The sequence below is a fragment of the Eretmochelys imbricata genome, chromosome 8 (assembly GCF_965152235.1).
Source record: "Eretmochelys imbricata isolate rEreImb1 chromosome 8, rEreImb1.hap1, whole genome shotgun sequence".
Lineage (NCBI taxonomy): Eukaryota > Metazoa > Chordata > Testudines > Cheloniidae > Eretmochelys > Eretmochelys imbricata.
This window is the reverse complement of record NC_135579.1, coordinates 53,045,360-53,058,523: the sequence shown is the minus strand read 5'-3', so window position 1 is coordinate 53,058,523 and position 13,164 is coordinate 53,045,360. Positions and strand designations below refer to the sequence as shown.

Below are 13,164 nucleotides of genomic sequence, written 5' to 3'. Positions count from 1 at the left end.
AGCTGGGGCAAGCAATTTAAAGATTAGGATTATTCTGTAGTTCTCTTACAAAGGAGATGAAAGATAAATGTAATGAGTTTCATCAAGAAAGTTAGTTTTATGGGTAAGCACTTGATTAACAAAGCCTACTCCTATAATGCAACCAGTAAAATAAAGCTGACAGAATTTTTTACATAACGTTATCAAGGGAACTCATTGCCAGTGAACAGATACAAATGGCTTAGTAAGAAAAATATTAAAATATTTCTACATTTATACAAATAAGAATGGCATCCCAATTGAACACAGGATAAATGTTAGAGGCTCACTTATGCTTCAGGGCACAAACTGGGATCAGAAAATTATCCCAAAGTGCAACATTGCAGAAATTAGACAGACACATTATGGCTATTTTATATGTTCCTGTCCAGCACTTCATATTAGCCACTTCTGGGGATTGGAATTGTCATACCAGAACACAGTACTATTCTTAACTCAAGAAGGGGTCACTTCCACCACTGAATGATTGAGTGTTCATATACACAAGAAGAAAATAGCTGTTACAAGCCTCACACTATAGAAATATCCTTTTATTGTTCTAATGATTCAGTAAACAAAGCTTTAGAGAGCTGGAAAAGCAGAATTTTCTGCAGCCAAGATCTTGCTTCCTCTTTGGTCTATTAAGCCTGTCAGTTTCAGCAGATAGGCAAGGGGAAACTGTGCTTGGTATTCAACATCCAGTAATGCAAGTATGATTCAGGGTCACAGCTTGCTTACCTTCTATAGAAGGGGCCTGGTCCTGAGCTGCATACAGCATCTCCTTGAAAGCCTGCAGCAAACAGAAAAAATTAAACCAGTCAGCACAAAAGACTTAAGTCACTCTGATAAGCCTGTTTGAAAATGAGTAGCAGTTAAAGTCTAATTCCTCAAGACTGACATATAAAGCTATGGAATGTGAGGTCACTGCAATTATACTTATTCCTGACAACAAAGGAAATACACAAAACTACGTATTTACTGACAGCTTTGTCTAGAACCAGTTGCCTTGCTGTCTAAAAGACTACCCTGACAGCAGGTGTAAATATGCTCTTTTGGAAAAATATTTCCAATTAGGTAGGATAGGATTTTACTAGAGAGAAACCCGACAATACCAGAGATTTGGTGTGACATAACAGGGATCTGTCATGGCAAAGGAAGAAAGAGCCTCAGGGCCTGCTTATCAGTATTGTGAACTACTGAAAAATATACACTTTTATTTAAAAAGTGAAAACCACATGACAAAAGAAATCATCATATTTCCCTTTTAGTCTTCTCTTGAAGTGGAGACTAAAAGAGGAAAACATTAGTTCAGATGAGGATCGTTAACCAGCACTCCAGAACCATAGTGTCTCATGCTCCAGAATTCAAGGGATCAAATAGTTCAGGAAACCCAGTACACTAGTTTTCTAGTACAGGAAGCAGTTTTACAAATCAAACTGGCAGAGGTCACACAGTTAAAGATATACTTTGGGCAATCCATTCAACTGCTACATGCACAACCTGGGTTCAAGAGTGGTATTCAAACATCCCAAAAACCTCATGTGTTCCAAGCCCAGCATGTCAGTTACAATCCTTTTTATATGATGATTTTCAGTTTGTTACTGAAGCAATACCAACAATTCAAGAGTGGGTTTTATACTCTACACTCCTGCTTACTACGCAAGTGCAAATAAGAAAGAAAAAGGATGAATAATGGTGAAGCCTAGACTGGTCATGCTGGACCCAGAAACTGCAAGGGAGAAATAGCCCCATTGCATAAGTTAAGGCAAACAATGCCCACTATATAGCGTGCATGATGAATGTCAAAGTGGTAGAGATACAGTTGCTGTGCAAACCATAACTGAATTTTCAGATTTGTGAACCTATCAACATCTAAACCAGAGGTGGGCAAACTACGGCCCGCAGGCCACATCCAGCCTGCAGGCCCAGGAGTCCTGCCCAGCTCCTGAGCTCCCGGCCGGGGAGGCTAGTCCCTGGCCCCTCCCCCTTCCCCTCAGCGCAACACAAAGCCAGCCCTCTGGCTCACCACTCCTGCCAGGCAGTGTGGCTGGCTCCAGCATAGTAAGGGGGCGGGGGGGTCCCAGGGGGCAGACAGGGAGCAGTGGGCAGTTGGATGGGGCAGAGGTTTGGGCGGGGGGGGAAGTCAGGGAACAAGGGTCGGGGGCTGGATAGGGCATGGAAGTCAAAGGGGCCTGTCAGGGGGCGGGGGTGTGGATAGGGGTCGGGGAAGTCAGGGGACAAGGGAGTTGGATGGGTCGGGCGTTCTGTGGGGGTCAATCAGGGGACAGGGAGCGGTTGGATGGGGCAGAGGTTTTGGGGGGCCATCAGGGGACGGGAATGCGGGAGTTGGATAGGCATGGGAGTCCCGGGGGTCTGTCAGGGGTGTGGATAGGGGTCGGGGCAGTCAGGGGATAGGGAGAAGGGAGGGCTGGATAGGGGGTGGGGTCCCTGGGGGGCCAGTTAGGGGCAGGGGCCAGGCTGTTTGGGGTGGCACAGCCCTCCATACAGTTTCGGAACCCCGATGTGGCCCTCAGGCCAAAAAGTTTGCCCACCCTTGATCTAAACCATCATGTTTTAACAAGAATTGCATTGTCTGGTTCCATTTTAGGATATTTAAAGTGTCCAGCCTGTCCTTTTTGGCTATTATCCTAATCCATCCTGAGAACATGTTCTACAAACCTATTTCCTGCAACCAACGATATACAAACCCCAATCCTTGAGCCGCATGCCAATTCTCCAAGATCAAGACACTGCAGCATAATTAGCAAATAGTAGTCAAGGAAAAAAGCAATCCAAGCAATAAGAGAGAAAATCAGAAGAACTGTGGTAATGGTGGTCATAATCTTGCAAAGTAAATACAAGGTCTAAAGGACACATCTTTATTTCAGGATACCACAAATGTCAAGTTAAACAGACAGTTTTAGCCATCTCCCAAAGGTCTGATTCCTGAATCCACACAGAGGTCTCAGCATGGGTCACTTGAATAACTGTGTTTTCCTTCTTAAGACATTGTTTACTCATCTTCTCCATGCCAGTCAACCTTCCCCCTCCACTGTTTTCTTTTTTAAACATTCCCAGGAAATACTTGGCATTTGAATCTGCTTCTCCACATGACTTGCTAGTTAGTTGCATATGACCTAAGTTCCACAGTCTATCAAGTGGCAAAAGTGTTCTTGTTTTTCCTCCTATTAATCTTTGCCTAGCTATAACTTTTTCCATGCACTAAAACATTCACACAGCCCATGAGAAATATAAAGTACAAGAAAAAAGGCTAGTTGAAATCTCCTTCTATAACAGGGGTGAGCAAACTTTTTGGCCCGATGGCCACATCAGGGTTCCGAAACTGTATGGAGGGCCAGGTACGGAAGGCTGTGCCTCCCCAAACATCTTGACCCCCACCCCAACCCACCCCCTCACACTTCCTGCCCCGACTGCCCCCCTCAGAACCCCCGACCCACCCTGCTCCTTGTCCCCTGACCGCCCCCTCCCAGGACCCCCACCCCTAGCCGTAATGAGTAATGAAACAAATGTAAACCAAATAATCCTTGCTACAGCAATATTAAATCTTCTCTAATAATCCAGGGGGGGGGGAGGGTGCAGCATTACAGATTAATAAAAGGAGCCCCTACTGTATCTTTTCTCTTAGGCCTTGTCTACACAAGAGAATTTTACCAATAAAATTCAATCAGTTTAGAAGTTCATGAAGTTCTTAAACCAGTGCAAGCCCGTTTTGTGTACAGTCAAGTCTGTCTGCATGCCTTATTACGATTTAGCTTGAGTTGATTCCTACCAATTTAAGCTCATGCAATAAAAGACACAAACCCTTTGAAATCTAGACATCTTTACTTTTTTCTTCCTGAGCAAATTAAATTGAGGCCCCAGAAAACTAAGCTGGATAGGAAAGGACGGTGACGACTAAAAACTACTAACCTCTAAAGGAGGTAATCTTTTTACAGTCACTTTACAACTGAATAAGGTGAAATCTTATTCACCTTATTCAGTTGTAGTGCTACTCTGCATGGCTCTGTCTACAGGGTACTGTTTCACATAAATCAGTGGTTCTCAACCTATTTACCACTGTGGGCCACATATGCAGCTCTCTGTGTGTTATGTGAGCCACAACCGCACAATATATTTACTACCTGTACGGCCCTGAGCCTGTCACGTGGTCTGCAGCTGTGTGCTAATTGGGCCGCAAGTGGCCCATGGGCTGAGAACCACTGACAGATCAAAAGTGACCCTGGAGGGGAAGCAACTCATGTCACTCAAACTTGTTGATTAAACCATACTGTTGGACTTCAAGTGGATTTGTTAGAAATAGAATAAAGGGAGTCATGTCTAGCATACTACTGGAAGGACTGCATCCATGATGCAAAGCCTTACAAGGGAAGATGTGAAGTGGGGAAAAATAAAATGCTCCTCGGGTCTATAAGAGGAACCAAGAATGAAGAGTGCTTATATTCTTATTTGTTCAAGGAAGTCTAAATCCCTTTCTTGAGCTAGCTTGGATCCCATCTGGGCTCAACTAGCTTTCACACTGCTAAGTATAAGGGGGATTTTTGGAAGTGAAAGGTTAAATTGATTTAGCATTAATAACTTAGCCCAAAATTCTTGGACAAGTTGCACTCATCATAAAGCTCAAAAGAGCATGAGGCTGGAAAATGCAGAATTTCTTTAAAATCTGTGAGACAAAGGTGTTCTAAAGGAATTTTAAAATCTGTAACATGTACGTATTTTCTATATCCATAGTTTCAAGATTAACCTCTAGAAAATATGCAGTGCAGTGAAAGATTCTAGATTATCAGCCTTGAAAACGGTGTGGGGGGGGTACCAATTGTCAGTGGTACTGAACTGAAATATGTAAAAACTAGAAGCTGCATAGCAGCAGATTCAGTCACTGTTCACCTGGCCTATATAATTAAACAGATCTAGAAGTGAAAGGCTCAATGCCCCTTTACCAATCACCTGAGCCACCCCATGCCAAGATTACAAACAACAGGGGTTTTCTTAAAATCAACTGAGGGGTGCTTGATTTTTTTTAAACTTATCCTTGTTACATCTAACACCTAAAATTACTAGAACAAAGGGTTTTTTTTTTATACTTTGTGTTATTGACAGCAATTTTTATCTGCAGTCAGCTTACCCCATTTGGATCTCACACAAAGAAGAAAGAAAATCCTTTACAAAATAGGAAAAATATGACAACAAAGCCAAAACTGACAGATTCAGAGGCAGGAGCTCAAATTAAAGTAAGTTTACTACACTTTTTTTTAAACTGACTAGATTTCAAATTATAATGTTCCTTAAGCATGTACACGGACAATCTAGAGCAGTGGTTCTCAACCTTTCTTTATCCAGAGATCCTTAAACTTAAACAGACAAATCTGCGGACCCCCAACCAGAGATGATGTGGGGGGAGGGGGTCACATCACATCCCCCTCCCAGATTTCTTGCCTTCCATGTGGCCCTGTTCTTTGAAGGGCTGAAGTAGCAGAGCACAGCAGTAGTGTATCTCCTTGGCTAGTTGCTGCCTGCTCATGGAGTCAATGGCTGAGAGCAAGCCCCTTCTGATGGCAGGGGGAGATCTCTCTTCTGCATGAGACTGCAATTTTTGGCTGCACCTATCCTCCTAACGCAGATAGGCTGGACAGCCCACTGAGGTGAGTCAAGAGTGGAGGTGGTTCTACCTCCCTGAGTCCTACCAAACAGCATTGAAGCCCAGTCCTTGATAAATCCCGTGAAACCTGCTTGCGGACCCTGGGGTGCCGCAGGCCCCCTGTTGAGAACGAGTAATCTGGAGGAACAAATAATGAAATAAAAACAACAGGTGTGTGTCAGGAGGCAGAAAATTTAGGTCTAAAGTGAAATTGGCCCTGGCCCACCAGTTATGAAGTAGAAACTACATATTGAAAACCAATTCTTGCCAGCCTCTCCTTCCCTTATATGGGTTAGTCTCAAAGGGTAAAATTTTCACAAGTGCCTAATTTAGAAACTCACGTCCCATTTTCAAAAGGGACTCAGACACTTACAGCCTAAGTTCAACTGAAACCCAATTGAACTTAGGTCCTTTTGAGAATTTTACCCATAGTCTCCAATGGTATCAGTATCTCTCGTCCCAGTTGTTGTTTTCCTCCTTCTCACTTCCTAGATACTGCAATTTCACTCTAGACCCTTTTCTTACTGGAGATGAACTGACAGAGCTACCAATGCAAAACTTTTCAAAAAAAATAAGTCAACAACCTCCTCTCTTTGATATGATACAATGCACAAAAGAAAGGTTTTAGGGGCATGGAGCACCAAGGAAATTGGGCATGAAGAAAACAATTTTGACTGAAAAAATTATTAAACAAACAGGTAAGGAAACAGAACCTCACAGCTAGGTAACCAACTCAAATCCAATCCAGGTTAATTTTGGTTGACATGTGTTGCCATAAGCCTCAATCCAGTTTTTAGTGGACAGGTGTGTGCAGCACAACTGACATCTACGCTTGGCAATCTGAGCAGAGAAAACAAGGATTGAACAAACATGGAGAGACAGATGGTCTCACCTCTAGAGGGATCAGGGTTGAGGCATACTGGTGGACAAGCTTGATCTATCTCAGACACATCTGTACTGTGGATAAACAGATGTCCAGTGCTATCAGTCTAGAATTTTCCACCACACCTAAATGTACTTAATTATGTCATTAAATGTGTTCTTAATAAAGAGCACCCCAGATATCAGTACTGTATCTCAGATCCGCTCAGTTCTTGGAATATGTTAGGGACAACTTTCTGTTACAGAAGGTGAAGAGAGTAACTAGAGGAACAGCAATTTTAGACTTGATTCTGACTAACAGGGAGGAACTGGCTGTGAATCTGAAGGCTGGAGGCAATTTGGTGAAAGTGATCATGAAACAATAGATTTCATGATTCTAAAGCAAGGAGAGCAGCAAAATAAGGCTAATGGACTTCAAAAAAAAGCAGACTTTAACAAACTTAGAACTGGTAAGTGATCTTCCACTGGAAGAAATCTAAGGGGAAAATGAATTCAGGAAAGCTGGCAGTTTTGCTAAGAAACAATATTAAAGGTACAACAGCAAACTATCCAACGTGAAAAAAAGATAAGACAACTAGTAAGAGGCGGATAAGGTTTCACCATGAGCTCTTGAATGGCCTGAAAAATCAATAAGGAATCCTATAAAAAGCAGAAACATGGACAAACTGCATTGATGGAGTACAGAAGAATACCACAGGCATGTAGGGACAAAATCAGAAAGGCTAAGGTGCAAACTGAATTTTTGAATCAATGACAATAAGAAGAGGTTCTATAAATACATAGATTAGGAGCAAGAGAAAGACAAAGGGAAGTATAGGTCCATGTCTTAGTGATGAAGGAGTGCTAACAACATATCAAGAAGGCTAAAGTGCTTAATGCCTATTTTGTATTCATTAAAAAGGTTAACTGTGACCAGATAATTAACACAATTAATATTAACAAGAGGGAAGGAACAAGCCAAAATAGGAAAAAAACAGGTTAAATAATATTTAGATAACTTAGATGTATCCAGATCAGCAGGGTGCGCCTGATGAAATTCATCCAAGGGCACTTAAGGAACTAGCTGAAGCAATTTCAGAACTATTAGCAATTATATTTAAGAACACATGTAGGGCTGGTGAGGTCCCAGAGGACTAGAGAAAGGCAAACAACGTACCTATCTTTAAAAAGGGGAACAAAGAAAAACCAGAGAACTATAGATCAGTCAGCCTAACTTCAATATCTGGAAAGATACTGGAACAATTGATTAAACAATAAATGTGTAAACACCTAGAGGATAATAGGGTAATAAGTAATAGCCAGCATGGATTTGTCATGAACAACTTATGCCAAACCAATCTAATTTCCTTCTTTGAGAGGGTTACTAGCCTAGTGAATAAGGGGGAAAACAGTAGATATGATACACCTTGATTTTAGTAAGGTTTTTAACAGTCCCACTTGACATTCTCATAAGCAAACTAGGGAAATGAGATTTATAGTAAATTATTAATAGGTGGGTGCATAACTTGTTGAGAGACCATACTCGAAGAGTAGCTATCAATGGTTCACTGTCAAACTAGAAGGATGTGTCCAGTGGGATCCACTAGGGGTCTGTCCTGGTCCAGTACTATTCAATATTTTAATTAATTACTTGGATAATGGAGTGGAGAGTATGTTTATAACATTTCCAGATGACATTAAATTGGGAGGGCTTGCTACCCGTCAGAATTGAAAATGATTTTGACAAATTTGTCTGAAATCAACATGATGAAATTCAATAAAGACAAATGCGAAGTACTACACTTAGGAAGAAAAAAAAAATCAAATGCACAGCTACAAAATGGAGAATAAGTGGTTATGCAGTAGCATAGCTGGAAAAAAATCTGGGAGTTATCGTTGCTCACAAAGTGAACATGAGTCAACAATGTAATGTGGCTGCAGAAAACGCTTATTCATTCTGGGGTCCCAGGAGTGTCATGTGTAAGACACGGGAGGTTACTGTCCCACTCTGCTTGGAACTAGTGAGACCCCCAACTAGAGTACTGTGTCTAGTTCTAGGAGCCACTCTTGAGGAAAGATGTGGACAAACTGGAGAGTGTCCAGAGGAGAGCAATAAAAATTATAAAAGCTGTAGAAAATCTCACCTACAAGGAAAGACCAACAAAACCGGCCATGTTTAGCCTTGAGAAAAGACAACTTGGGTGGGTGAGGAAGGGGGGGGGAGAAACTGATAGTCTTCAAATATGTTACATTGGTATGTTATATGTGTTATATCAGCTGTTATAAAGAGGACAGTTATCAACGGTTTTCCATATTCAATAAAGGTAGGACAAGAAGTAATTGGCTTAATCTACAGCAAGGGAGATTTAGGTTAGACAGTAGGAAAAATGTTCTACCTGTAATTTAAGCACTGGAATAGACTTCCAAGGGAGGTTGTGGAATCTTGTCATTGGAGGCATTTAAGAACAGGTTAGAAAAGCACCAGCCAGGGATAGTCTAGGTTTACTTGGTCCTGTCTTAGTGCAGGAGGCTGGAGCAGGTCTCTCGAGCAACCTCCTAGACCTAAATTTCTATGAAGGCTCATTCAGGATACATCTTCATTTTCTGTTTCCTGTATCTCTTATAGAAAATATCTATCAGAGGCAAGATGCAACATTAATCTGATATTTTTAGAAAACAAATATCCACTTGAAATTTTTAGCCACCACTTGGTTACATAATTTTCTAAATTACTCATTGAACTTGCAACTTTGTTCTCAAACTAAACTTCAGCCATTTTTAGTAAGAGGATCGTTAACTGGTATTCAGACACAAGGACTAATTCCTTTGGAACTGGGGAACAAATAGAAGAGGTAGGACTAGACAAAACAGCAGACATTAATATTACTCTGCTACCCCACTTCAAGTTGTTTCAGCTTCTATGAGCCAAACTAAGACAAATACATGATTTTAGAGCTCTTTTCCTTTCAAAAATTCTCTTATCAATTTATTTCTACTGTGAATATTAAGATGCGAAGTCCCCCAGAAAAAACAAGAGCTCAAGTAGCAGGGAATGGATTTTTTTTTTTAAATCAGCCATTACCATTTCAGACAAAGTTGTTGCTGGTCATGGGTTTCCTAAAGTTCTCTGTTGTCTATCACTCATTTCAAGTTGGGGAGGAATGAGACATATCACGAGCAGCAACAACTGTTACTGAAGTCTCTAAAAACAATTTTATCCATGTATGCACCTGAAAAAAACAGACTTGCTCTCCATCAGGTCAAAATGGAACCTTCCAACAAATCCCATGAACCAGATTTCAAACTACGTAATCAGCAATACCTTTTGAAAGTTGTGATAGCTAATACAAGACTGTTTTGAAAACACTGAAACACTGGAAGATAATATTGAAAGAAAGAGCCTCCCTAAACTCGGAAAGAATGAAAATGCAGAGTTTGTGCAAACACAAAAAAATACAAATTCCAACAACAAACAGCACTGAAGGTACTAACAAAGAAGAATTCAAAATAGGCTATCATATCACTGAGCGTGAAAACACAAGCATCTGAATGAGGAAAGATATCATACTAGGATATTAACATTTATTCACTCTAGAGTCTAAATTCGGGAAGATGCACATAAGAGTAGCTTCACTAACTTGCCTACCAGTCTTACCTGAAATATATATGAAGAACAAAAGTAGATTTTCCAGTAGTGTCAGTGTTAGCACTGAAGCATTAGTAATTTATTCCTGCAAAGCTTTGAGTAACAAAGGATGTTAGCGTTCAGAAGACTTCATGCCAAATACTGCCATGAATATCTGTGCAGAAATCCAACTGATAGATGTATTTGCACGCACAAAGACCACTGGAATAATTTAGTCCATTTTTTTGTTTCTTTTGCAAATATTATGCTGGATAATAATTTTATGGGATTCTTGCTACTTGGTTAAAATAGATTTCAAGAAACCCTGAGGACTAATATATACTGCAAAGCATTATTTTAGATGTACTCAAACCTTTAAGGTTTAATAAATTTTAAATGCTGAACCTTTCTGTATTGCCTTTCCCATTTGTTCTTTTAAAAAACAACATTCCATACCCCAATTTAGGATTAGTCAAGGGATAATTTTACTGCTTTCATCATAAATTGATGTGATAAAATCTGAAGAAAAATAAAAGCTATTTTCTGCAAATAATCCATGATTAATGGAGCAGAACCTTACGTGAATTGTGTTCATGAAGATTAAGAGTCTGCAACTTAAGTGGATTAATCCTAAAATCAAGTATGAAGCAGACATATACAAAGCAAATTTCCCCAGAAGGCCTCACTAACCTTAAAAAATTAAGAAACTGTTGCTATAAAAAACATAATGTTCTCAGGCATTCAGGTAGATTTTTATATTCACCACAGCTGTCCCTTCAGTTCTGATCTTTAGGAGCCATACTTCACTGAGAGGCAACTCTGAGCCAAAGAGGTTATATATTCCAAGCCTCCACATGTAGAGAACTGACAGTGGTGCTGAAAATCACTTGCTCACAAGAAGCTGTAAAAACACCACCAAATTTAATAAGAACCGTAATCTGGGCTCTTGCCAGCGTCCCAGAACTGAAAGAACATTAAACAATACAGAATTACGCATAACTCTATACTACAGTTCCATAGCCTCTATATTTCTAAATTACGTAAAGTTACCATAAAAAGAAAATACTACAAGGGAGAAGTAATTCTCAGCCTCCCGCATACCATCAATCACATATTTTATATTATCACTGGTTTCTCCTAATAATCCCCACTAAATGTTTTTAAATAACTTATTTATTCCTCAAGCTCCTAAACCCAGCTCATCTGCTATCAGAGAGATTATATGCAAAAATTCAATGCTCCCCCTTAATGTTACAGCTATTACTTCAAATTGCTTTTACTCAAGCTCTATGGATGGCGTGAGCTCCAGTCTCATTCTTAACATGTCCCTACGTGTATAAACATATTGACTTTGCACTGTGTTCCTGTTGAGTATATAAATGGAAACCGCTGGATGCTAGATAATGTTGCTGAACACAAAAATAATCTCTTGGATCCAAGTGGTTATACGGCAAATTATCAGTATTTATTTAATACAACCCTTAGAGCTCATTGGGTATTTTTCGGGTTACAGTCCTTCACTCAAATATATGCAACCAAAAAATATACAGCAATGTTTATTTTTTAAAAGTATTGATGCCATATAAAGGCTTAGTTATTTAAATGGCCATGACAGCTATTTGTTTCCTCCAAGCCTCAAAAATCAAAAAACAATCACAGTCCAAGTTTCAAATTTATGGACAAAAGCTACACCAGCAAAGACATTTTAAATATTTTGTATAATTGTAACATTTTATTTTATATATTTGGAAACAGAAGTCTTTCAGAGCATGCTCCTAGGCTATCTCCATGTCAAGTTTCAATCCAGTTAGAGAGCCCCTGGATAGACATTTACCACACAGATCAGGGCTGGGGTGAACAGGGACGAGAGTGATGGAAAGACAGATTACCTGAGAGGTGCCAAAAAGAGATTCGGGCTGATAACAGGCAGGGTGACTGACAGGAGGCCGATCAGAAAACATTTCCAGCAGGGCACAGGGGATGATGGGATGAAAGGAGAGCCCTCTGGGCTGGGAGAACCCCAGAAGCAGAGGGCGTGACATGGGATGCTAGCGGAGAGCCAAGCCAAGGGAGGAAATGCTGGATTCGGGGTTCCCTTTGCGAAAGCCCTGGCAGGAGGGCATAGGGTGACTGAGACGCCTCGACAGGCTAAGGGATGGGGAAGTGAGGTGATAGGGAGCTGCCCCGGTGAAAGCCCCCGGGAGAGGCTCTGGGATAAGGAGCCGCTGCTGATCAGAGAGAACCCGGGGCAGTCACCTCCGCGATGACCGGGACCCTCCCTCAGGCACACCAGCGGCCGGGGATCACACAGCTGGCAGGCAGCCGAGGGGGCCGGGTCGCTGCTGGGGGCCGCGCCGCTGAGCCCAGCTCCTTCTCACAGCTCGCTCGGCGGCGAGGCCCTGGCTCCCCGCTGCGGGGCGCCTGGAGCTCCCCCCGCCCCGGCGGCAGCGCTGCTCCCGGCGCCCGGCCCGGCCCGGCCCGCGTACCTCATACTGGATGTACTGCTTCCGCCACTCGGGCGTGATGTGCGCGGAGAGGTGCTCGGCGAACTTCATCCTGCCGCCCCTACCCGGCCTCCGCCGCGCTCACTCGGCTGCCCCGGAGCCGGCTCCGCGGGACCCTGCGCTGGCTGGTGCTAGCGGGCCGGTGCTGCTGTCCCCGCCGCCGCGCATGGGCCCCGCTCCTCGCTCCCGCCACCCGCACTGCGTCCCCTCCTCCCCGCCCGGCTCGGGTCTCCTCAGCGCTGCCCTGCCGCCCACTGCGGCCCCGCCGCAGCCGCCGCCATCTTTCCCTCTTCGCTCCCCCCCCGTTCCCCCTACCGCCGGCAGGACGTCATCGCCATGGTAACCACCACCCACCTCCTACGCCTCAGCGCGGAGACCGGCCGGGGGCGGGGCCTAGAGCCAGGGGGCGGGGCAGAAGTAACAACGAGCCCCACCCTCTCCGGTACAAACGTGGCTTGAAAGCAAGGAGCGCGGAGAAGCCTTTGGGGGCGGAGCTTTTC

The 13,164-nt window shown here is 42.6% G+C and overlaps 1 protein-coding gene across 2 annotated transcripts in view; it reads right to left on the bottom strand.

Moving 5' to 3' along the window:
- XPR1 (xenotropic and polytropic retrovirus receptor 1) overlaps positions 1–12,852 on the bottom strand; it is a 254,134-nt gene extending 241,282 nt beyond the window's left edge. For both annotated transcript variants that reach the window (XM_077824124.1, XM_077824125.1), the window contains exons 1-2: positions 12,647–12,852; positions 757–808 (exon numbers count right to left, since the gene is read on the bottom strand). In XM_077824124.1, coding sequence (XP_077680250.1) covers positions 757–808; positions 12,647–12,715 — 121 coding nt within the window. In that variant the 5' untranslated portion in view covers positions 12,716–12,852. The remainder of the gene's footprint in view (positions 1–756; positions 809–12,646) is intronic.
- Positions 12,853–13,164: the final 312 nt, after the last annotated feature.